At 32.8% G+C, this 27,746-nt stretch overlaps 1 protein-coding gene across 4 annotated transcripts in view; it reads right to left on the bottom strand.

Moving 5' to 3' along the window:
* Window positions 1-27,746, bottom strand: part of LOC134707271 (transforming growth factor beta receptor type 3-like) — a 62,372-nt gene that overhangs the window by 14,378 nt on the left and 20,248 nt on the right. For all 4 annotated transcript variants that reach the window (XM_063566898.1, XM_063566895.1, XM_063566896.1 and 1 more), the window contains exons 3-8: window positions 21,943-22,164; window positions 19,492-19,595; window positions 4,769-4,949; window positions 4,139-4,262; window positions 2,873-3,068; window positions 309-483 (exon numbers count right to left, since the gene is read on the bottom strand). In XM_063566898.1, the coding sequence (XP_063422968.1) occupies window positions 309-483; window positions 2,873-3,068; window positions 4,139-4,262; window positions 4,769-4,949; window positions 19,492-19,595; window positions 21,943-22,164 (1,002 nt within the window). The remainder of the gene's footprint in view (window positions 1-308; window positions 484-2,872; window positions 3,069-4,138; window positions 4,263-4,768; window positions 4,950-19,491; window positions 19,596-21,942; window positions 22,165-27,746) is intronic.

The following is a 27,746-nucleotide window of genomic DNA, read 5'->3' as shown; positions in this document are numbered from 1 at the left end:
GAAAGGATGTCAATAACAGTATTTATTTCAATTCAGCAGGCGAAAAAAGTGGCCTCATGATATATTACCCTTTGCTCTAGTATATACAATTGGCATTTATTATGAATGCTTGAAGTGTTTTAAGTTAATTCCTTCTATTCCCAAACCTATCACCATTAATCAAAGGAAACGTGTTTCTCAATGGTCATAAAAGTTAATTAACATGTTATTGAAAATATGAGTGACTTTTTGGATTTAATTATTATTAATTATTAAATTGCTGTATTGTTCCCATATGATACAACCATGGTTAATAAATCAAAACTCACCTGGTATGACCATTTTTATCTTATTAGCTGAATGTATAGCTGTATACATAGCCACTTGACCAACATATTTTTCGACCCACTTAAGGAATTTTTCTCCCGTTTCTTCTGTGAAATCTTCTATCCTCTCACTAACAGGATCCATCTTTATTCCTGATATATCTATTTTGCTGTTGGACTAAAAAATATATAAAGCGTTTGGTTATAAGACAAAACCAGATGCTCCGCAGGGCGTAGCTTTATACGACCGCAGAGGTTGAACCCTGAACGGTTGGGGCAAGTATGGACACAACATTCAAGCTGGATTCCGCTCTAAATTTGGATTGTGATTAAATAGTTGACACAGCATAGGTTTCTGACACAGAATGAATGTATTCAAATGAACTTAAAATTTTTGTTTTCTCTTCACTATGCTGTTGAATATTAATCCTCTCAAAAAAATGTTTGAAGAAATTTTCTTTTTATTTATGAAATTTCAAATGAGAAAAATTTAACCGAATTTTTTATTCACATCCCCCTTTCCCTTATTCCAAAACTAATTTCAATTAAAATATTCTAATGGAGTTTGCAACAATTACTACTCATTTAAATACATGATGTAAAAAAAACTGCTTGTTATCACTGAATGGTAAAGATTATTTAAATTTATCAGTTGGTAGTAAAAAGTGAATATACATTGTATATTGTATATAACAAAGATTTAAGTTGATTCTGGACAAAGAAAGATAACTCCAATTAAAAAAAATTCTTGCAGATATTTCTTGCTTACTATACTGGACAAAGAAAGATAACTCTTAATTAAAAAAAAAATTGCTATTTCACAATATTGTGAAATTAGATATTTCTTGCCATTGCACAATACTGTGCAATTGAAAAGACTTGCTATTGCACAATACTTAATATAATAATTTTAGATCCTGATTTGGACCAACTTGAAAACTGGGCCCATAATCAAAAATCTAAGTACATGTTTAGATTCAGCATATCAAAGAGGCCCAAGAATTTAATTTTTGTTAAAATCAAACTTAGTTTAATTTTGGACCCTTTGCACTTTAATTTAGACCAATTTTAAAACTGGACCAAAAATTAAGAATCTACATACACAGTTAGATTTGGCATATCAAAGAACCCCAATTATTCAATTTTTGATGAAATCAAACAATGTTTAATTTTGGACCCCGATTTGGGCCAACTTGAAAACTGGGCCAATAATCAAAAATCTAAGTACATTTTTAGATTCAGCATATCAAAGAACCCCAAGGTTTCAATTTTTGTTAAAATCAAACTAAGTTTAATTTTGGACCCTTTGGACCTTAATGTAGACCAATTTGAAAACGGGACCAAAAATTAAGAATCTACATACACAGTTAGATTCGGATTATTAAAGAACCCCAATTATTCAATTTTGATGAAATCAAACAAAGTTTAATTTTGGACCCTTTGGGCCCCTTTTTCCTTACCTGTTGGGACCAAAACTTCCAAAATCAATACCAACCTTCCTTTTATAGTCATAAACCTTGTGTTTAAATTTCATAGATTTCTATTTACTTATACTAAAGTTATGGTGCGAAAACCAAGAAAAATGCTTATTTGGGTCCCTTTTTGGCCCCTAATTCCTAAACTGTTTGGACCTAAACTCCCAAAATCAATACCAACCTTCCTTTTGTGGTCATAAACATTGTGTTTAAATTTCATTGATTTCTATTTACTTTAACTAAAGTTATTGTGCGAAAACCAAGAATAATGCTTATTTGGGCCCTTTTTTGGCCCCTAATTCCTAAACTGTTGAAAATAAAACTCCCAAAATCAATCCCAACCTTTATTTTGTGGTTATAAACCTTGTGTCAAAATTTCATAGATTTCTATTAACTTAAACTAAAGTTATAGTGCGAAAACCAAGAAAATGCTTATTTGGGCCCTTTTTGGCCCCTTATTCCTAAAATGTTGGGACCAAAACTCCCAAAATCAATACCAGCCTTCCTTTTATGGTCATAAACCTTGTGTTAAAATTTCATAGATTTCTATTCACTTTTACTAAAGTTAGAGTGCGAAAACTAAAAGTATTCGGACGACGACGACGACGACGACGACGACGACGACGACGCCAACGTGATAGCAATATACGACGAAAATTTTTTCAAAATTTGCGGTCGTATAAAAATGAAATAATAAAAAATATTTGAATCTATTAGAAAGTATCTTTTATATGAGATTACACAAAAATATACAAAAGAAAACCTCAACAAAAAGCACCTTTTCAGTAATTTGGAGAATGAAAAATCAGGGGGATTCAAAAAGTGAAAAAGATAGAAATAAATGTTGAGTTACAGATCTGATTTTTAACTACTGAGCAAACAAGAATGCACATGCTAAGGGGTATAATTATTGGACAACTGATAATTCAGCTGTTGTATTTTAGTATTTAACTATATGCAAAAGCTCATTAATGATACCCCCGCTTTTCCCTTTTATAAATTGTAAAGTATTGTACTGCTCAAAACACTAACATGTACTTACTGCTATTTCAGCATATACTTCTAACCTTTTAATCAGAAACTTGTACTTACTACTATTTCAGCATATCCTTCTAATCTTTTGGTTTTAACTCTCCAAGTGACATTCTTCCATGGAGATTTTAGGACAAGATAAAAATTTCTATGTGTTTTTCTTCTTCTTCCACTTTTGATTTCAAGCTCCACCTCCTCAATTTGTACCTGTTCTGTATTTTGATCTTCCTTTTCCAGTTCTATCACATAAGCAAGTCTGCAATGTAAACATGAGAACACATATCCTTTGGTTAATAGTGTTGTTGGTTTGCTGTCTCTCTGACATATCACATGTACTGACATCTACTTTTATACTTATTTGTATTCTGTATTTTCAGCAGTGGCAGAACATATGATTGGTATCACCTCCTTTATCCTAGGTTGGGAACACCCTTTGACCAAGGTGATCAATTCATATAAATTTAGATTTTTATAATTTTCAAATCAGATAAATGCCCTCATAGTTACCAATTATATGTAAATGCAAGCAAATAATTAGACTCTTAAACAAACAAAATTATTTTAAACACTGTGAATTTCAGAGAAACAATTCTTTTAAAATAACAATTTCATTTATTTGGAAAAGAAGTTGACGTTATATAAGACACATATGAATAATTTATATGATTATGTAACAATAAATATACATGAATTGTAAATATCAAACTATATGATATCAACTTTGTAATCGACATGTTTATTATGCAATTTCAGCTATATGACATATAATGATTTCAAATTGAATTCACTGCTTTCTGCTGAATTTTTACTTTCAGTTTCAAAATGTTAATTACATTCTATAAATTTTAACATTGGTAAAAAATTATCATTTAAGTGCAATAACTCCTATAAAGAGATGTAAGATATCTTTTTAGGTAACTGGAAAGTAGAGAGATTTTGACGTTCTGAGTATTTTCACTATGTCAGATTTTTCTTCAAAAGTGAAAGCTGGCAAAATCTTCTAAATTCATTGAAATGGTAGGCTCTGCATGACTAAAAGTTCTGAAGCATCTAAAACCATAATTGTCATACTGTCATAAACTTCAGTAAAGCAGTGAATAAAATAAGGTCATAGCGATGCTTTGATGAGAGAGGAACTCATTTTATCTTCTCCTTCATCTTAACTCTGAAGTAAAACTTAACATACACTAATGATCAAATAATTATTTATGAGACCTCTCTTAAAGATATATAGAAAGGGCTTATTCATTTACTTGTGTCTTTAAACCTTCATTTTAAAATAAGAAGAAAATTAAAAAAAAGTTTAGCACAGAATTTTAAACAAACCTTTCCATAATGTTTGACCTTGGAGGAACCATACATCCTGCAAAAGGTTTTGGCTTTTCATAAATGGCATCAACTGTCTTTGCTTGAGAATCTTTTACTTCACAAACACTTGTTGCTGTGTTATCTAAAAGTACAAAAATATAATATAGTGTCTAAATAAACTAACACAATCCTAGAAATAGTCAAAATATATATGGAACAAAGTTTGGGACCACGTGAAAACTTCAACTTATCCTAAATTTTGAGTCAACCGAGTTCGAGACAACAAGAGTTAACTGTATTGTATATACTGAGTTATTCAAAGGTGGCAAGTGAGAAACTCCCTACTTATGTTGGTTCAGGATGCCATTTGTTACAGGTGATTTTATTCTCATTATCCACTAGTTCTCATAAAAGTTATAGCAGTCCAATAGGAATGGGTCAGAATACCTTACATTTAAAATGTTGAAAAAGTCCATTCAAGATGATCAAGTCCAGATTACAAGAAACCATTTTTCTGTGCAAAGGCTGCATGTTGAAGACCGTACTTTGACCTATACTGTTTTACTTTTATAAATTGTGACTTGGATGAAGAGATATCTTATTGGCACTCATATCAAATCTTCTTACATCTAAATAAATGAGCATTACCTGGCCCTACGTGGAGTGTGATCTGGTTCCCTTTATCTAATTCTGCAAACGAGGTAACAGCTCCATATCTCTGTTTTACCCAATCCAGAAGCTTCTCTCTTTTCTCTGGTAATTGATTAATTCTTCTTACAATTCTACGACTATTACCTTTCACAAGTTTAACACTCGAGTATCCTGGAATCTGTAAAAATAAAAAAATAAAACCTAGTTCATTAATCTGAAACTAACTCATGAAAAATAAAATGTAAAGCCCCCTTCAGTACTGCAATGGCATACAAATTGTCATTGTGTAGACATTAATGCAATATAAGGACAAAATAGAAAGACTTATTCCACAGCCATTGCATAGAAAAGAAAAGAAAAGAAGCGACACATTCAGCCATTGCATAAATGACTTAGAGATTGATAATGGAAGGTCCATATATCTTTCTAACCACAATTAGAAAGATAATAATCAGCAGGGTCCACATTCTGAAATTTTTGGGGTATCTGAAATGTTAAGCCTGTTATTAACCTATTATAGACCTACTATAATTATTTTAGAAATAAATCTATGTTAGTCCTCCTCAGTTGTATTGTGTTCTAATGAGTACACAAGCAACAGCAAACTAACAATGTTTTGAAAGTAATTGACATGAATAAGTATATATGAAATCTAAAATTAGCCCTAAAAATCTAACCAGATGCTCCGCAGGACGTAGCTTTATACGGCCACAGAGGTTGAACCCTGAACGGTTGGGGCAAGTATGGACACAACATTCAAGCTGGATTCAGCTCTAAATTTGGATTGTGATTTAATAGTTGACACAGCATAGGTTTCTGACACAGAATGAATGTGTTCTAATGAACTTAAAATTTTTGTTTTCTCTTAGAGCAATTCACTATGCTGTTGAATATTAATCCTCTCAAAAAAATGTTTGAAGAAATTTTCTTTTTATTTATGAAATTTCAAATGAGAAAAATTTAACCCAATTTTTTAATCACATCCCCCTTTCCCTTATTCCAAAACTAATCTCAATTAAAATATTCTAATGGAGTTTGCAACAATAACTACTCATTTAAATACATCATAAAATATTAAGATGTAAAAAAACTGCTTGTTATCGCTGAATGGTAAAGATTATTTAAATTTATCAGTTGGTAGTAAAAAGTGAATATACATTGTATATTGTATATAAAAAAGATTTAAGTTGATTCTGGACAAAGAAAGATAACTCCAATTAAAAAAAATTCTTGCAATAAGATATTTCTTGCTTACTATTCTGGACAAAGAAAGATAACTCTAATTAAAAAAAAAATTGCTATTTCACAATATTGTGAAATTAGATATTTCTTGCCATTGCACAATACTGTGCAATTGAAAAGACTTGCTATTGCACAATACTTAATATACCTAGATATCATTGAGATGAAAGCCATCTCTGTGGGCCCCGCTGTCAATAACGTTGGGTATATAAATATATTATGACCCACCAAGTATAAAGTATGAAATATTAACGGTTCTCGAGAGGTAGAGCGGACACAATTTGTTAAGAACAACGAACGGATGGACAGACTGACAGACTGACCTTAGACCTAGGATGCATACATTATGACACATTCTCTGGTGTTGGTTTATATATATGTTAAGTTGAAAATGTTTGTCAGGTATAAAGTATGAAATAATAACAGCTGTCCACTCAAAATATAGTGTGGATCAAATTTGTTAGCGATGGACAGACCAACAGACAGACAGACCTTTGACTTAGGAAGTGGTACATACATCATGACACACCCTCTGGTGTTGGTTAAAATGGATGTCAAGTATAATATTTGAAATCATAATGGTTCTCAAGATATAGAGCGGACACAATCTTCAACACAGGACACAGGATTGTCAACTGAAACCAAAGTTTTTTTGATGTTGACCTTTGACCTAAGAAGTTGTACATACATCATGACACGCCCTCTGGTGGTGGTTAAAATGGATGTCAAGTATAAACTTTGAAATCATAACGGTTATCTAGATATGGAGCAGACAAGATCTTCACCACAGGACACGGGGTTGTCAACTCTAAGCCAAAGTTTTTGACCTTGACCTTTGACCTAGGAAGTTGTACATACATCATGACACACCCTCTGGTGTTGGTTAAAATGGATGTCAAGTATAATATTTGAAATCATAATGGTTATCTAGATATGGAGCGGACACGATCTTCACCACAGGACATGGGGTTGTCAACTAAAACCAAAGTTTTTGACTTTGACCTTTGACCTAGAAAGTTGTACATACAACATGACACACCCTCTGGTGTTGGTTGATAATCATGTTAAGTATTAAGTATGAAATCATAATGGTTCTCTAGATATAAAGCGGACACGAAAGTGTTACGGACGGACGGACAGACGGACGGACAGACGGACGGACGGACAGACGGACGGACGGACAGACTGATCACTATAGGGCGACCCGACTTTTAGTCGGGGCCCTAATAATTTTAGATCCTGATTTGGACCAACTTGAAAACTGGGCCCATAATCAAAAATCTAAGTACATGTTTAGATTCACCATATCAAAGAGGCCCAAGAATTTAATTTTTGATAAAATCAAACTTAGTTTAATTTTGGACCCTTTGGACCTTAATGTAGGCCAATTTGAAAACGGGACCAAAAATGAAGAATCTAAATACACAGTCAGATTTGGCATATCAAAGAACCCCATTTATTCAAGTTTTGATGAAATCAAATAAAGTTTAATTTTGGACCCAGATTTGGAACAACTTGAAAACTGGGCCCATAATCATGAATCTAAGTACATTTTTAGATTCAACATATCAAAGAACCCAACCGATTCATTTTTTGTCAAAATCAAACTAAGTTTAATTTTGGACCCTTTGGACCTTAATGTAGACCAATTTGAAAACATGACCAAAAGTTAAGAATCTACATACACAGTTAGATTCGGCATATCAAAGAACCCCAATTATTCAATTTTGATGAAATCAAACAAAGTTTAATTTTGGACCCTTTGGGCCCCTTTTTCCTAAACTGTTGGGACCAAAACTCCCAAAATCAATACCAACCTTCCTTTTATGGTCATAAACCTTGAGTTTAAATTTCATAGATTTCTATTTACTTATACTAACATTATGGTGCGAAAACCAAGAAAAATGCTTATTTGGGTCCCTTTTTGGCCCCTAATTCCTAAACTGTTGGGACCTAAACTCCCAAAATCAATACCAATCTTCCTTTTGTGGTCATAAACATTGTGTTTAAATTTCATTGATTTCTATTTACTTAACCTAAAGTTATTGTGCAAAAACCAAGAATAATGCTTATTTGGACCCTTTTTTGGCCCCTAATTCCTAAACTGTTGAAACCAAAACTCCCAAAATCAATCCCAACCTTTCTTTTGTGGTCATAAACCTTGTGTCAAAATTTCATAGATTTCTATTAACTTAAACTAAAGTTATAGTGCGAAAACCAAGAAAATGCTTATTTGGGCCCTTTTTGGCCCCTAATTCCTAAAATGTTGGGACCAAAACTCCCAAAATCAATACCAACCTTCCTTTTATGGTCATAAACCTTGTGTTAAAATTTCATAGATTTCTATTCACTTTTACTAAAGTTAGAGTGCGAAAACTAAAAGTATTCGGACGACGACGACACAGAGGACGACGCCAACGTGATAGCAATATACGACGAAAATTTTCTATTGTTAGTAAATGAAAGACAGATTTTTCACAACCAAAAATTTGACAGCAAAGGAAATCTTTTAAATTTTCCTTTTAGTTTTAGTTTAAACATATTTATTTATAGTGGATTGGGAAACAAGTTTTGCAACTTATATTAATCCCTTTCCACTTTGCGGGTGCGAGTGCTGCCTTGTAGCGGCATTAGCCTACTCTTTTTCGAAATCTACAAGGGTGTCTTTAACGTGCAAGAGATATGGCTCTCTCTTAACACGGGTCAGCCATTTATCGTCCCCGTCTGACGGACTATCATCATTTCCTCAAGACCATACTCGCGAATGGTGTCAAGGGAGAGCGGAAAATTGAGTTCATGAAATTTTCATCCCAAACGGGAATCAAACCAGGAACCTTTGTGATAGTAGTCCGATGCACTAACCACTACACCAATTTTCCTTACATTTGTTATACAAATATCATCAAAATATCAGAATTTATGGCAAAAATAATAAAACAGGTGTGACTTTTATTACATAATAAGTGATAAAATTTTAAAGCTTAATAGCTTCAAATAGCTAGCAAGCTATAAAACTTTTTTTACTGAGACTATTAAATAGAATATCAAGGGACAAAGTACACTTAAAAATGTAACCCAGGACATAAAATTATGCAGTAACATGTTCAGGGGTTATATTCTACACTACTGATCTCTACAGGAGTTTTTGGTTCTAAACTTTTTTACTGATTAACAAAGAAATTATGAAGCTTAGTTCCTTTTCAAACAAAGTAATGTACAATGAATTCCTGCACAATTCTAAATTAATAAGATATTGCATCATAATTTCACATCACAATTTTAAAAATTTTGACGTCAAAATTCAGACAGAACTAAATAAATGATCACAGATGACTATGAAGGCAGAAAAAAAACCAACAAATCATGTACTGAATTTCAAATTGAATGTGACCTGTAGTTAATGTTTCATAACTATGTGTAAAAATCTAAAAAGATTGGTTTAAACAGTACCCTAATTATCATTTGGAAACCACAAAAAAATCTTTATATTTTATGATCAATAAGGGGAATGGATAACTCTTTAATGCAAATGATCATAACAAGACAATGTTTCTAGAGTTGTACAACAAGTAAAGTACAGGAAAGAATATACATGAACAATGAAACAGACAACACCAAACTGAATTAAGGTAAGCATGATGTCTGAAATTTATCCAGTCTCAAAATAAAGATACTGTCAGCCACCAATACTTGCAAGTAATCTGTAAAGATTCAGATCACTTACACATATTTTAGGGATATTTTTCATTGCTTGGATTTATGTCTGCCACCCATGTCGTGAAAATTAAGAAATCTGAATTATCTCATTAGTGAGCAGGAGAATCCTTGAAATATGTTATTTATCATTTGGTTTCCATGTTCCATGAGTAAGCACAAGGTTAAACTCTTAATTAATAAAAAGCTGATTCTCCAAGTTACAGATTGATTAAATATCATACTAAACAAATCACATTGATTAACAAGAATTTGTCAGCTCATCACTTTAAACTGATGAATTCAAAACTCTCTTGAAATGCTTGACTCTTGAAAGAATTTTGTTACATTATTGTCAATCTTTTACTAACATCAAAACATGTAACATTTGTGTTTTATACATCTTATTAGTTTACAACTGTGAACATAACAATTATGCTAATATTTAGGATCATCTATTCCAAAAAGTGAAATGCAAACTTCAAATTTCTGTCCTTATTGTATGTTAGGTTAAGACAAAACAATGTTCTGATGTCCTTATTCTTGACAGCTACATTGTACAGGGTAAAAGTGAAAATCTTCCAAATCAAATTTAAACTCCATTTTGTCGTTTAAAATTACAACAAATTAAACTTGGAAAGCTTTGTTGAACTAATCATAAGTTATTGCACCAACATCGTTGGCAGCAGTTAGCAATCCAGCACCCCATACTTCAACAAAATAATATTGGGAATTTTCCTTCAGAAAACCCAGTTAAACAATCCTACCGCTGTGTTCCTAGTATTGTTTACATACATAGTGTTGCTTCTGAGTCTGACATTTAACTTAAATAGCACCGAGTTCAGATATTAAAATAAATGAAATTCATCAGCACAAAAAAAAACAATTTCAAACATTATGAACTATAAATATTTTGTTCTCCATTTATTAACTTTACTTCAGTAATCTTATGCTCATATTTCCGATGTTAAAAAGAGTTGGGAGAACATTAAATCTCAAAATGGTTTCATTGTTAATCATTTAATACTTTTGAAATTTTAATAAAATTAATGATATGCTTATATTTCCAATGTAGGAGATATTCCAGCTGCCAACCAATTATTATTAAATGAAAAAAACAGTCACCATCTTAAAAATAGTAAAAGTTGGCTAAAACCTAGTTGAAAGGTTATACAATATTCTCATGTTTAAGACACCATATGTTTATCTGTCTTGGACATCAATATATGTCAAACAGTCAGATTAAGCCATTTTCAAAGCAGCATTAATAGTTGAAAGTTTTCTCTAAGCAAAATAACATGATAGCCTGATTTTATTTACTAGGATTGTTACCTTGTGACCAAAAGAGATGTAAACAAGAGTGCATACACTGAAATGTTTCACCTGCCTCATTAATTATTACTTAATAGTATGTTGACATCCTCGCACTTGTAAATAGAAGTTCACTAGATGTATTTAACATTGATCCAGGAACTATAAAATGAAATGTTAAGGTCAGGCGAATCTTCTTAAACGGCCTGAACACCTTACACTGATTTCTAACAATAACATTTGCCAATCAATCACCCATAGTAATAATGAACTGACCTATTGATGATTGATTGTTATCTTAAAGCCACTTTTAAGCAATTTTATTGGTGGAAGAAGCTGCTTAGCCATTTTGGATGGAGAAAACCACCAACCTTTGGTAGGAAAACTGATAATCCTAGTCACTTTAGATTGGAGTTGAGTGCACCTGCTAGGGCAGTGTTTGAACTCATAACCTCAATGTTGACTGGCTTGTGATTACAAAAGTAGAACTACCTAGACCACTTGGCCACTGGGGCCCCTACATATTGATGAAAATAGAATTCTAATATGATGTTCTTAAAACGCTTTGAGTATACACCCATGGTAAAAAATAAATATATTGTTTGGGCTGTTCAGATCACTCCCACATTTTTCCTGAATGTGTAGATGACATAAGAATATAAGCATTTTAAGCAAAAGTTTTCACAACAAGAAAAAAACAAGAAGGTGTCCAAAGTACACGGATGCCCCACTGGCACTATCCTTTTCCATGTTCCATGGACAGTGAAATTGGGTAAAAAAGTGTACTAAGTTTCAAGTGGATTGGACTTCATCTTCATCAAAAACAACCTTGACCAAAAACTTTAACCTGAAACTCACACTTTCATTTTCTATATTCAGAGGACCGTAAAATTGGGGTCAAAAGTCTAATTTGGCTTTAAAATTAGAAAGATCATATCATAAGCAACAAGTGTACTAAGTGTCAAGTTGATTGGACTTCAGCTTCATCAAAAACTATCTTGACCAAAATCTTTAAACTGTGGACGATGAACGGACGGACAAACGAACAAGGCCACAGACCAGAAAACATAATGCCCCTCTATTATCGTACGTGGGGCATAATAAACAAACAATGATAAAATGTGTTATAAGCCATTGGAAGATCTAGAAATTTTCATAAGTAAGGGCCCACTGACTTCCTTAGAGGGGGCCGCTCCAGTCACGCTTCAATGATTCCTATATAAGCAACCAAATTTTTTCCTAAAAAGGGGGGCCTGGACCCCTTGCCTCTCCCCCCTAAATCTGCCTCTGTAAGCTATTTTATTTTTACATACAAGTAAAATTATCATTAAAACCTATCTAAATACATTATTGTAATAAGTAAAGCCTTTTTCAACTGAATTTTATAGTTTGTTCTTATGTTGCACTGTACCCCACTGTCCCATGTAGGAAGGGGGATCCTGCCACATTCTTTCTGTATTATATATGTGCCTGTTCCAAGTCAGGAGTCTGTAATTCAGTGATTGTTGTATGTTGCTGTGTTACACATTTGTTTTTCATTCATTTTTTTGTACATTAATTACGCCATTTGTTTTCTCGTTTGAATTGTTTTACATTTGTGGTTTTGGAGCCCTTTATAGCTGACTATGGGGCATTGCTCATTCCACAGATGGAATGCAAACCTGAAGTGACTGTCCACTTTTCCGGTAAGGGACTTATATTAAGAGGAAAAATCACAAAATAATACTTTTGAATGGAAACAAAACCATTCAATCAAACAATAGGAAACCATAACTAAATTTGTGCCATTCTAAAAAGTAAGAAACTTTTATTGTAATATACAATGGGTATAAATTTTTGTGGTTTAATGATACATAAGTAATAGTTCATAATTCATGACATTCCTGCCATAAACTCAAATAAATATGTATCTATAAGATGCCTGGAGGAAGTTTGTGTATATTTAATACCAAATAGTTTTTTTCTTTTTCCTTTGACATTTTTCATCCATTATGGCTATGTCCAGAAAAAAAAACAAAAAAAAACTATAAACATATTTGCATACTAATCATTTTCTATACAAAATAGGTTTAAAAAAAAATGTGTTGAAGTGTGACTGTCCTAACGGCACATATTTTTCCTCATTTTCATAAATACTCTTATCAAATTGAAATGTTTTGGGCAAATGGCTTATTTTCCCAAATTTTACAATTTGGATAAATTCAGGAAAATATTACTGATTACAATTTGATTCAAATTTTCTTACAACCAAGACTCAAAAGTACCGCTAGTAGAGCATTTAACCCAGTTCCTCTGTGTGAGGGATATGGATCCTGGCATGGAAGTTTGTTTCGTTGTATTATTTGTTTAATTATGCAGCCAGGAAAGTAGCATGGAGATTTTAAAAGACTACAGTTTGCCTGAAGTAGTTATGTTATGTCATAAGCGCTTAGAGTAATTTTAGTTTTATATAATGCGCTGTTATAAATACTGTATAATAATAATAATCATCACGGACTGTGTTGCTCACAAAAATTCTACCGCTCTGCAACATACCCTTCTTTTCCAGTGGTAGAAAAATTTCTTGCCCTTTATGCTGGTCATTTGAAATGAACAGAATTTTACTTGACCTCTCCTAAAAGCTTCCTATTTTTGACCATTTCAGCATTTGATTTAATTCACATAAACTTACTACTAAATGAATGGCAATGCTTAAATAGTTTGATATCTATCATGTTTTACAGATAATAACATCTTTTAAGTAGCAAAAGTTTCAAATGCAGACATTCTGAACATTATCAAAGAACATCCAGGGTGGTCGTTTTCCCGTAATCATCCCACTTGACAGATTGGTTCTACTGTAATTATCTCCCTTTTCAAATTGCTTAGTCTATCAATCATCTATAAGCGCTCAAGTTTTCTCTTAACTTCACAATTTTTTATCCATTATTAAATTTTGTTTCGTCTGTTTGATTCTTTTATAAATACATTTAATTAAAGGTAAAGCATGATAATAGTTATTGTAATTTAAGAGTTAAGGCAATAGGTATCCTTTTACAATTATCAGGTCTACTTTAATTTTTGACAAAAATAACAATAAAACTTTTGACAGTGTATTTTTTTTCTTTCAATGTAACACCCTACAATTTAATTCCTGTAAACATTGGTCCTATAGGTAATGATTTCCATTGAGCAGACGCACTGTAAAACCTCTATGTTGATGTCCCATCTTTAATTAACTGGAATGAAATCTTTGCACTTGAACTACTTCAAATATTTTCTGAGGGCATTTGTAGTAAAGTACCCTTTATAAAAAATGTGATGGGATTGGCCTCCAACATATCTTACAAAGACACAAAGGAGCCACACTGACAATTACCAAGGTCATCAAGACCATCATATTTTACAACTTAAGGTGTACTATTTTACTGATGATTAGCATACAAAAAAAAGTTACCTTTAAACATTATGACTGATTTTATCAGTAATCAAGGAAGATTTCAATCTTTCTGTTTATATCATATAACTATCATTCAAATACAAGCAAAACATTTGCTAAGAGGGCTGACAAAACAGGAGAAAAAAAGTGTTCATGATTTTTTCTTATTCCCATAGTAATATTATAATGTACCTTTACTAAAAATAAGGAAATATGTGTTATGATTGCCAGTGAGACAACTATATATAACTACTAAAAGCAACAGACAAATGTAAACATCTTTAGGGCACTGTACGGCCATCAACAATGATAAAAACTAATACTGTAAAGTAAGCTATAAAAGCCCTGGCATGAAAAATATAAAACAATTTTAAGGTGAAAACACTTGCATCATTTTTCTTAATTTTTGTTGTTCTCTGTAAAATACATGTAACTTTAATACATCATTATAGCCAGAGGCACTGAGTTAAAAAAATAGAGTGAAAAATACATTAATTTGTTTGTCAAGGTGATAGGTTGTTGTTAGGTCATGTTGGATTAATTACAAAAAAAATACATCTAACTTTCTGTGAACGCTTTAATTATTTAACAACAACAATAAAAGTCATTTTCACACATTATGCAGAGCTTCTTTTTTTTTACAGAAGTACTGAAAAAAGTGAAAAGTTGGATGGTTAAATTCACAAAATCAAAACTTGATGAGATCGTTTAGCAAAATAGAGTATCACCTCTGTACAACAGGAGGATACACACCCTTCAGGGTGGTATAAAGACAGATGTAAAACTTCCTGTGCCGAATTAATTTAAATCAATTCTAATACTTAATAGTAACAAAGCATGCAATATGTTCATAAATTAATTCTATAAAATATAAGTTGGTTTTAAAATCATGACAACTGCTCATTTATAATAAAGCTCTTTATAACGCCACAATATCCACATACAGAGCAGTTTAAAATTGATTTATTTTGTTTTCTCTAAGTTTTTCTCTCTTTTGTAATAATAGAAAGAAAAAAAAATCCATATTACTTTCATTCGAGGGAGCTTCTTACTCCTGAAAGTCAAGGTTATCTTTTAAAGTTATTCACTTGCTATTTGACCATATCCTTCTTATCAAGCTGATTCTTCCCTTGCAGAAGGAAGGCGATAAATAAAAGCTGAGGGCTAACAAATACACCTCTAACTTTACATTATATCATCTCAGTAAAATACAGGCATAAAAATAGATCTATAGATATGATGTTTGATTGAGAGTTTATGTTAATGCTACTTTTGGCACTTGTGGCTACATCATTGCAGCCAGTTTTGATTGGTGGAGGAAGCCAGAGTGCCAAGAAAGAACCAGCTAAAGTGCCTGGGAAAGGACCATCAAGAGTGCCTGATAGGACCAGCTAGAGTCCCTGGGAAAGGACCTTCTAGAGTGCCTGGAAAGGACTATCTAGAGTGTCTGGAAAGGACCAGCTAGAGTGCCTGGGAAAGGACCATCTAGAGTGCCTGGAAAGGACCAGCTAGAGTGCCTGGAAAGGACCAACTAGAGTGCCTGAGAAAGGACCAGCTAGAGTGCCTGGGAATGGACCAGCTAGAGTGGTTCGAAAAGACCAGCTAGAGTGCCTGGAAAGGACTATCTAGAGTGGTTCGAAAAGACCAGCTAGAGTGCCTGGTAAAGGACCATCTAGAGTGCATGGAAAGGACCAGCTAGAGTGCTTGGAACGGACCAACTAGAGTGCCTTGGAAAGGACCAACTAGAGTGTCTGGAAAGGACCAGCTAGAGTGTCTGGAAAGGACCAGCTAGAGTGCCTGGGAAAGGACCATCCAGAGTGTCTGGAACGGAACAGCTAGAGTGCCTGGGAAAGGACCATCTAGGGTGCCTGGAAAAGACCAACTAGAGTGCCTGGGAAAGGACCACCTTAAGTGCCTGGGAACAGACCAACTAGAGTGTCTGGAACGGACCAGCTAGAGTGTCTGGGAAAGGATCATCTAGAGTGCCTGTGAAAGGACCAGCCAGAGTGTCTGGAAAGGACCAACAAGAGTGCCTGGGAAAGAACCAGCAAAAGTGCCTGGGAAAGGACCATCTAGAGTGTCAGGAAAGGACCAACTAGAGTGCTTGGGAAATTACCATCTAGAGTGCCTGGAAAGGACCAGCTAGAGTGCCTGGAAAGGACCAACTAGAGTGCCTGGGAAAGGACCATCAGCAGGAAAAGTGTCATGGTTCGAAAAGACCAGCTAGAGTGCCTGGTAAAGGACCATCTAGAGTGCATGGAAAGGACCAACTAGAGTGCCTTGGAAAGGACCAACTAGAGTGTCTGGAAAGGACCAGCTAGAATGCCTGGAAAGGACCAAATAGAGTGCCTGGAAAGGACCAGCCAGAGTGTCTGGAAAGGACCATCTAGAGTGCCTGGGAAAGGACCATCAGCAGGAAAAGTGTCATCCTAGTCAGTTAAGATTAAAGTTGAACACACCTAGACATAATGCACAACTATGTTACAAATAAAAACATGTGATATAAGTCCATTCTCATCAAGACACATCTCTATTCTAATTACAAAATATTTACATGAAACTTATACAGAAATCAAAGTAAAAGTGTCCTCAAATTTGGCTGTGTTCATTTAGTAAAGATGAAATGTGGTTTGAAGATACAGTAGTACAGATGGACAATTACCTCACATGCTAAATACTATGTCCCAATGCTTAGGTTACAAATAAAACAGGGGAAAAGACATGCCTAGCACAGCATTAATATCTTGTCTTTTAATAAAAACAACCAGAATTTGGACAAGCCTGTATTAATGTACCTTTACAGATATTAGTATTATAACAAAAGCATTACTATAGCTACATGACACCATTTACAAATCCCTGAATTTTCAGCATTCTTGGCAAAGAACAAACTAGGGAGGTTCTTTATAAACAAAACAATTGTCTTACTGTCACTCTTAACATTACAACTTATTAAGCAGTGCCAAAAAGAATATATTTTACAAGTAATACAGTAATAATAGTATACAATATAACCATGATAACAAGGATAAGAGGAATTACCAAACTATTAGGCAGAAAAATCATCACATGACCTGACCATTGGCAAAATACTCAAAGGAATTACCAAATAATTAGGCAAAACACACACCACATGACTCATCTGGGAAAACAGACCATATTGGACTAAGTGTTTTGAATTAAAATTGGAATTATTTAGAAGCAATATTGTTTTAAATGGTTTTGCAACTCTGGCAAAGAATTCACTGTATAACATACAAAATACTCAATTTAATAATAACTTATAGCAATACATGTACCATTGACATCAAAATAACAACATTCTAGTATTTCAAATGCAACTTTACAGCCATACTCTTATCTCTCCTCACAAAGATTTTTTTTTACTTATTTCCCTTAAAAGACAATGCATTCTAAGTGATTGGTCAATTGCCACCAAATTACATGTTAAAACAAAATTTGACCTTCCTATCACGCCTGGGTTCAAATTGTAAAAAAAAAGAAAAAAAAAAGAAAATCTTCAGCATTTTGACCAACCAATGAAGCATAAAATTGGTTATACATTGTTGAAGCCTATTTCATGTCAACTTATCTAATATAACAGCACTGTTGATCAAATTGCCAAATTTTGTCTCAATCTGCTTCATGATGATAAAAAAAAAGTATTTATAACTGATAAAGACATGAAACCAATAAATTTCAGGAGATTCACAACGGCCAGGTTATCAACAAATTAAAAAAAAATGTGAATATACAAATATAAAATTATTAATTTTAGGTGTTTAAAGAGAACATTTAATAGCTCAATTTTCTTACAAATTTGATTAAATGGTAGGCGAAAATACCTTTAATGCAATAAACATTAAAAGTAAAATAAGTTTTGCTATCAATTTTACATTAAATGGAGAAGTCTTTGATGAAAAGCTGTAAACATGTAGACTCTTGACATTCACTCTCATATCAAAACTACTTTTAAAACCTGTGACTGAACACAAAAGGCTCTTTCTCAACAACAACAAAATCACAAAAATATCAATTTTCCCAGGCAATTACAGACAATGGGACAGCTCAAAGGCTAGCACAATAGTTGCATTTATAAATATATTGTTTTCTAAAGACTCTTATATTTATATACAAAATGCTCTACATGCTTGTTGAAGTCTGTTCTGGAACTTCAAAATAAAAACATCACAACCAACAGAAGGACACATCAGAATTGTTGAGGAAATTAAAAATCAATTATGATCTTTAAACTCATACATTTCCATTTAAGAAATTCTCAATTTCTTTCAAAAAGGTTTTAAATTTGTTCATTTTATTTAATGATTTGCTCACAGATAAAGTAAATATATGTTAAAGGACAATATCTAAAGAATTATGTTCATTTTATCTTTCCTGTAATTTAATGGATTTAATTCACTATTTCACTAACTTAATTTATTCACGGCTTCTGATATGTTTGAATTCCTACATTTTAATTTTCTTTTAAAGGCATTTTTATTGAATTATCCTTCAGATTCTCCACTATTTACTTTAATTGTAACAGAAATAATGAAAAAAGGCAACTATGTAAGGTTATCTGAACATACAAGGTATTACAGTATCGAAATCATTGTAACATTTTAGAACTACATGTACAATATTCAAAATGAGTATAAACTAATCAAATTTTAAAATGCAAGCTAAGAGTACTGTGTCATGCATAAATGATAATGATTCTTGGTTGTTTTGTTTATAGAATGAACATCAGTATGGCGTTCATTATCACTGAACTAGTATATATTTGTTTAGGGGCCAGCTGAAGGACGCCTCCGGGTGCGGGAATTTCTCGCTACATTGAAGACCTGTTGGTGACCTTCTGCTGTTGTTTTTTTTTATTTGGTCCGGTTGTTGTCTTTGACACATTCCCCATTTCCATTCTCAATTTAATCAAAATAAATATGACACAGATCTAGGGAAAACTATAGTATTAAAGAAGCTTTTAAAATAATTCTAATTTCTACTTAATCTTTCTTGAAACAAGTACTTGATCATTTAGACTTATAGAAAATCTTACCACAAATATGTGTTTCTTTCTGGCTGGAGCTAAAATCTCTGTTCTAACTCTCCATTTCACTGGGTTAATGGAGTTCAACACAATTATCAATGGCTCCCAAAGAACTGGAGAAAAAAAAATCAACAATTATAAGTCAACAAATATCAATTCTGATATCTATCTTATGAGGCTGATACAAATAATATAATGGTAAAAAAAGTATGAATTAATTTCAACTGACTTAAGGAGAAGATTATGACTCTGAAATTGAAACCATTTAGAAACTAGATTTAACCACAACACAACCATATAAGCTAGTATTAAGTCTGCATCTATAAGTGCAGATATACATCAAATGTGTAAACCCTGCCAATTTCTTTGTGCTTGTTCTCAAATGAATGGTGTTGGTAGCTGTCTGACATATGTTTTGTTGGTAGCTGTCTGACATATGTTTTGTTGGTAGCTGTCTGACATATGTTTTGTTGGTAGCTGTCTGACCTATGTTTTGTTGGTAGCTGTCTGACATATGTTTTGTTGGTAGCTGTCTGACATGTTTTGTTGGTAGCTGTCGGACATATGTTTTGTTGGTAGCTGTCGGACATATGTTTTGTTGGTAGCTGTCTGACATATGTTTTGTTGGTAGCTGTCTGACATATGTTTTGTTGGTAGCTGTCTGACATATGTTTTGTTGTTAGCTGTCTGACCTATGTTTTGTTGGTAGCTGTCTGACCTATGTTTTGTTGGTAGCTGTCTGACCTATGTGTTGTTGGTAGCTGTCTGACATATGTTTTGTTGGTAGCTGTCTGACATATGTTTTGTTGGTAGCTGTCTGACCTATGTTTTGTTGGTAGCTGTCTGACATATGTTTTGTTGGTAGCTATTTGACATATGTTTTGTTGTTAGCTGTCTGACATATGTTTTGTTGTTCTCTGTCGTATCAGGTCATTGATATTCTTGTTTGAATTGTTTTACATATTGTCATACAGGGGCATTTTATATAGCTTATAGCTTTATGGTATGATGAAGAAGTATGTGTTTTGCATGGTTGATGGCAGTGCAATGGGTAGCAATGATTTCACATCATTGTCCATTGTTCTGTGTGTATACTTTTATCTGACAATCATATCACATCTCCTTATTAAGGATACTTTTGAGCTTGTGTTGGCAGCCTGTATGTAGATGTTTCCCAGAAATGCATCCTTTGATTTTCATTCTTGTTGGTTTTCTGTCAAAGTAATATTTGCCAGATATTCTTTTACCCATGTCATCTGAAATGATCCATGTTTGTCCATAGTTCCATTTTCTTTTTTTTTATTTCAACAAAGAGAAAATGAAGTGTCAGATGTTTTTTAGTCATGTCAATCTGATAAAAAAAAAAAATCCAAATCAAGGTAATAAAAGATTTTGAGTAGGCAGCTATTTTCTGGGTAGTAGGGTTAGGGGAAACATACATATTCTTTTTTATAGCCCAACTCATTATAAGAAAAGCTTGGAAAAAAATGTTCTATTGCACTTAGCCATATATGACTGTTGCTCATGCTGTGCTGAATTACTTCTTCAGGACAGACTATGTCATTCTAGGTCAAATATGTCAATTAGACATGTTTATGACAAGTTGTTGACATCATAACTAACATTTTAGCACTAATGTGTTATCTCATTTCTTTATTTTATATAAGGTAAATGTAATTATAAAAGGAATGACAAATCCTATTTTTTTTGTAATTTCAAGGACACTGGTTGTTGCTATACTTATTTCAGTATTTCTAATAACATTCTAAACGGAGGAATGTTTTGAGCAGACTTGGTATTGTTTGACCCATAAACAAATGATAAAGTTGCAAAGTGTAAAAATTTTAATCCTTGCAAAATTATATTTTTTTTGATACCTTAACAGTTTGATAAATGTAAGCGTAGTCCCTTTACTGCAGAAATGGTAGTACATCTACTATAATCATAAATATGTAAACAGACTTAAAATTTTACAGCATTTGGAAATATTTACAACATAGTTCTGTTTGAAATTAAATATCAGCAACAATTTAACCCAATGATAAACTTTGCACACATCAACATATTAGTGTGAGACATCTTTTATCAAAATGTATTTTAGGGCAGGTTGTGCCAGGCTGGTGATCTTATTTCTAGATCTAAATCTCAATCCAAATTTCTTGGAAGTTTTTAAATTCTTGCTTTCAAATAACCCAAATATTGGAAAAGAGAATGCCTATTAAAAGCCAATATGAAGTTAAAATTTAAAAAAATATATATATATTATCCGACATGTCTGATGTCTTGTGAACATCTGAAGGATGTTTAAGATCAAAACTTTATGATTTTCAAATTCAAGGGTATAAAAAATAAGCCTTAGCATACCTTGTCATCCTTACTTATAAAATCTACAACAACTAATAAAATATACAACATTCAATGAAGAAGGTAAACACATTCTTAAATTTTTTTTCAAATTACCTTCATCATTTCTCGACTTGACAAAAAGGTGGACCTCTGCCACTTCATTTCTATACACTGCCACGCTCTTCTTCAGATTAATGACATGAACTTCCTGGTTGGTCTTGGTGGTCAAGTTGGTCACACATCCTACCCCAACGATCGGCTGTTTGTAAAATACGGAGATGTGTGGGTTAGTAAATGGAAGCTCTATCTGACAGGGTAAGGCAGGTGAAGTTTGACCTAGAAAATAAAATACAAATTTCATGTCATTCCAATATAACATTCTTGAAGTAGTACATAGTTGATTACAGAAGAAAGAAATAGTGGTCATTGAGCTAATTTTTTAACCTTGAAATAGAAAACCTAAGCTTGTTAAATGCTGGACGTTACATGTCACTTTCATGGTGCTAAATTATGTTGCAGTGTATTCTTAATGCAACATTTTAGTAAAGCTTTAGAGACATACATCAATGCACAATTCAAATTACTGTCATACACAAATATATTTGATAATAGAAAAGTAAACAGCCATGCTTTCTCAGTACATGTTTGTTAATCACTGTCTTTGCAAAAACACAAATGATAAGAGCCGTGTCAAGAAATACTAATGAAAAAAGTTCTATGCTGCCGTTTATTTTTTTAAACCTACATGCATACTTTTTGAATGAAATGGATACCCAGACTAACGACCTGTACACTTAAGATTGTACTATTTCAAAACAAAATATTCACCATGAATAAATTTGAGTAACAATAGGTAATAAGGCCAGTACAGTATTTATGTGCTCTGGTTCTGATGTTGACAAATTTAAAGGTTTCATAAAATAGGGTAAAAATGTTTTAATAAGTTTTAATATAGTTTAAGATTTATATGTAAATATATTTAGTAAGGAAGTTCTAATATGAAATTTGAAAATTAAAAAAAAATCTCTACTACTTTTAGCAAGATAAGTTGGTTAAGAAAATAATGGTGAGAATTCATATGTTTATTTTATAATTAAATTATTTCCCTCTTTCTTCTTTCTTTCTATGTCATGTAATGGAAGACACTATTTTGAGAAAAACATTACAAAATACTTGTTTAGATTGTTAACAACAAAGTATTTAATGTGTTTAAAACATTACATTGTTACCATATAGCAAAGACTTTGTGTTCATTGAGAAACAGGTAGTCATATTTGTTTATCAACAGGTCATAACCCAAAGTAAACAGAGACATAAGATGATATAGCTTTGATCCAAGGGCCTGTGAGGTGCACACTGAGAATAGTCTATCTAGGGTAACTGGTCATTTATAAATAGTATCAAAGTTATTTAGAATATACATGCCAGCTGAGGACCACCTCTGGGTGCGGGGTTTTCCCTCTGTGTTAAAGACCCATTGGTGTTATTCGGCTGTTGTCTACTTTTTGATCCAGTTGTTGTCTCTTTGACATATTCCCCATTTAATTTTCATTCTCAATTTTATGAATGGTAATTGTGAAATTACTGAAAGTATTTTAATCCTACCAAAAATGTACATGATAATGATCTAAGTATTTAAACAGAGGTAAGCTGATTTAAATTCTAAATGTAGTCCATAATACTTTACTTAGTACTGGCAGCTCCAAATAAACAAACATTTCCTATCATAGACAAATTTGTTTGGGACATTTCTCTTAATTTAAGTCTTTCATCTACTTTTTACATTATAATTGAATTGAAATATTGGCACTCATACCACATCTTCTTATATCTATGCCATGATTTATTATTCCTTATGTTTTTATAATCAGACCATAAAATTTCTATTAATTTGACATGCAAGAGCAGTGCTAAAACTATTGCCCTCAAAATCTCCCTTAGAAACAAAAAGAAATATTGTATGCGACTCTGATCCTTTCCTTACTGCATTATTAAACCAGTGTATGTTCTTTACATAAGGACGGTTAGACATAATATTACATTAAGGTCTGATAGAATATATTCTATCCTTAATGTTCAAATTACATGTGTAATAAGTTCCTCTCTTGATTTTAGAGGATAGATTTCTGTTAAGGGCATATGCATTCAATATACCCCTGAAGGCTTGGTTTCATTGTTTAAAAAAAATCTGTACTTATATTATTTATCTGCGATACACTGTGGTAAGCTAACATTGAAATATTCTACAGACATAGGAGGTAGCGTTTAAGGTTATATAAAATATAAAAAGATTGAAGTTATAGCCTTTTTAAAAAAAAAATCATTGTAAAATTATATAAATACATTGTACTACAGGAAAGTATGTTCTAAGTTACAAATATAATGAAAAGTCATCAAAATGTGGTCAAAAAATGGCATAGATTGTATTTCCTTAAAACGAATTACTAAGAAAATGTTTTTAGTTTTGCTTTGCAATATCTCAGAAGTTCTATAACAAGATTTTTTTCAAGCTACATGTAGATTTTACATGGATCTAGTGTCTATTAAATGTAATGGCAGACGGTAAAATAGACCATATTTCTATCAAGTTATTCTCTATTTTATTGAACAATAGATGACTTAGAGGCTTCCACGAGAGAACGGAAGTTCGTAACTACCAAAGGTCATTACGGTCACGTGACGCCACTGGTCAATTCTTATAAACAAATCTCCAAAGTTTTTTTACAATAATTACTAAATAAACAGTTTCGTATGTGTAGGAAAATAATATAATTAGTGCAGGAACTAACAGTGTTTCTTTTTAAGTGAAATTTACGCGTGGATGTATTTCTAAACGAAAGAATTAATTGGATTTATTTATGAAAACAGTTACGCTATAATGGCGACGGCCGAACGAGGCCACACAGTGGCGGATCCAGAGGGGGGGTTCCGGGGGTCCGCACCCCCCCTTTATTTTGGCCGATCAATGCATTTGAATCGGGACATATGTTTGCACCCCCCCTGCACCCCCCCTTTGCCCTGGGCTAGCACCCCCCCTTTCGAAAATTCCTGCATCCGCCACTGGCCACACGTCCGAGATGGACAATTCTCCTCGAGATGAGGAAATGATAAATGCAATAAAGAGAAGAACTCGTGAGATTTATCGAGTTAAAACTGGGAAAGCCAGCGAAACTCCACAAAGGCCTGTGCAACGAGATGTTGATGAAACAGGACCAAGTGATATTGTAGTCTCGATCATCCAGCCGCTTTATTTTTTAAAGTAGAGCGTCTGGATGACAAGTGATATAAAAATGGTAATTTATGACATTCGGAATAGTATCGGATTTTTTAGCTTGCATTTAAAGATTGTGTCCAAGACGAATAACCAAGAAGTTGGTTATTGACTTCGGAAGAAATTATATTACGATAATACTATTGAAAAGCCCGAGTGTACCGATTGTTGTTTAAAGCTATTTATATTTTTCTGTGACGACATACAAGTCGTGGAAAACACCAGACAGCATGGCTTCCATCACCGCAAAGGAAAATAACAGCACATCAAACTTTGGTAAGATATAATCATGATACAACAACATAAACTGTTACATAAATTTTAATACAACCTGAAACACCGAGTAGTTATATTCTTTCATGTATGTCCGTGCTACGCAAGCAAGTTAATAATATAATAATAAATGGCAATTTTTGTATTGACTGGGACCACTCGAACAGTCGTGTGTACGCTATAAATACATTTTGTGGTTGATTTGTATTATCTTTAACTTTATAAATACTTTATTGAAAGTGCTATGAAATATGAACTTCGTCCAGGATAAGTTTGTGGTATCTGTCTGCATTGTATGATGGAGTTCGCATTTTTTGATATGTGTAAAAAAAAAAAAGAGGGGGAGGAATGATGCGCAATGTTGTACACATTTAAAAGACGGAACGCAATCCAAAACCATTAGCAGAAGAAAATTAAACAAAGTATATCTAGAAGATGCACAGGCACTTGTCTCAGAAAAAAATTTCCTATATACCTTATTAAAACACGTGTTATAATAAGGTATATAGGAAATTTTTTTTCTGAGACAAGTGCCTGTGAGAAGATGCCAATTTGAACATACACCAAACGGTGTAAATGATTTGTGCTCGATTTTTTTTAAACAAATGCATTTAGCTTATACAAACATTTAAGAAGGGGGCTAAGAAGTGGGACACGTTGTTATAAAAAGTAATTTAAATATACTGTTAGTAAACAAAGTCTGGACTGGTCAACTGGACAATACTTTTTTTGCACTTTTAAAAGGCATTTTTTCCACAGTAAAAAAAAATCATAAAAGAATACATGCAATGTTGTCGGTGAATATATACCAATTGGATTTCTAAACCTTAAAATAAAACCATGGCATGAGGAAAACACTGAAAATTAGATTTTATGCAAAACAATAGACCCAGCATCAATGAAAGGAGGTCTCAATGAGGCAACAACCGGTGACTTATCTCTTACCAAAAGTAGAGATCAACATAATTAAGAAGACATACTGTTGACTTAAACAAAAGTTGAGAATAAAAGTACCAAAAGGTCAACATTATACAAATAAGAAGATGTGGTATGAACACAGGCACTTGTCTCAGAAAAAAAAAATCCTATATACCTTATTATAACATAGGAATTTTTTTTCTGAGACAAGTGCCTGTGGGTTTGAATACCAATGAAACAGTTATCCACCCAAGTTCAAACAAGGTGGATGTGAGCACTTATAGGCAACGGTATGGCCTTCAACAATAATAAAAGTTCATGCATGATTTTGATAGTGAATACAGACAGGGAATGTGTCAAAGAGACATCAACCCGACAAAAGAACAGGAAACAACCCAATGCCACCAATGGGTTGTGTCATCAACACAGCGAGATAATCTTGCATGTCGTAGCAGGATTCAGCTTGCACCAAGACATTTTAAAATGTATATTTATATAATGATGTTTTTCCAAACATTTTGTTTTTCATATATGCTATACTGGTGACAAAAAATTAATATGATTTTAACATTTACTTTCTTTTGTAGACAAACCAATGAAGATTTCTGGACACAGATATTATGTGTAAAATGTGAAGAATTAAAAAAAATGTATAATACTTGAATTTTCCTTGTATCATAAACAACTCCAATTTTATAAGAAAAAAAGATTCTAAGATTTGTTTTGAATTACTGAAGCTGCCAGCAATCATTATAATCACAGTATAAACATTATTCTGACAGCAACCATAAAGCGAAAAAAGGCACACAGACATTCATTAAGTAAATAAAACAAAAATCAAGAATCACATTGTTGTCAGATATGTCGGAAAAATTAAACAAATCAAAAATCATATAAGAAATTTTACAGTTTTCACGTTTGAATTGTATCTCATTGCATGTCTGGCCCTTCTCAGTTATTTATATGGTATGGAGTTTTCTTAATATTGAAGGCCCAGCAGTGATTATAGTTTGCGAACATCCATGTCATTTGAACTTTGATAGGTTGTTGCCTCATCAGCAATCATACCAATCTACTTATTTTATATAAAGGTTCACATGTACAGGATAATTTTTGTGAAGCTGCCCTTTAATACATGATGGATATTGGAATCAAATTCGTATTACGTGTGAACTCAGCATAATAGTTTGTAGTAGGAGAATACACTTTTCAGTTGGGGTTTTTTACAAGTTATGCAGTATGGGACAAATCCCATTCCATCTTTTCCATGTGATTGATTCAAACATGTATTCAAAGAGTATTAAATTGGGTTTCATGAATGACTGGTTAACTTATGTATTTCTTCATGGACACGGAGACTGACAAAGTGGTATTGTGTGAAGATTGGTCCCTAAATGTATTCTTCCCAAAAGGATAAGCCGATATAGATTATTGTGAAACATTCAGACTATTATCT

Source organism: Mytilus trossulus, chromosome 2 (assembly GCF_036588685.1).
Source record: "Mytilus trossulus isolate FHL-02 chromosome 2, PNRI_Mtr1.1.1.hap1, whole genome shotgun sequence".
NCBI classification, from domain to species: domain Eukaryota; kingdom Metazoa; phylum Mollusca; class Bivalvia; order Mytilida; family Mytilidae; genus Mytilus; species Mytilus trossulus.
The sequence above is the reverse complement of the archived record's forward strand: the minus strand, read 5'-3'. Positions and strand labels throughout refer to the sequence as shown.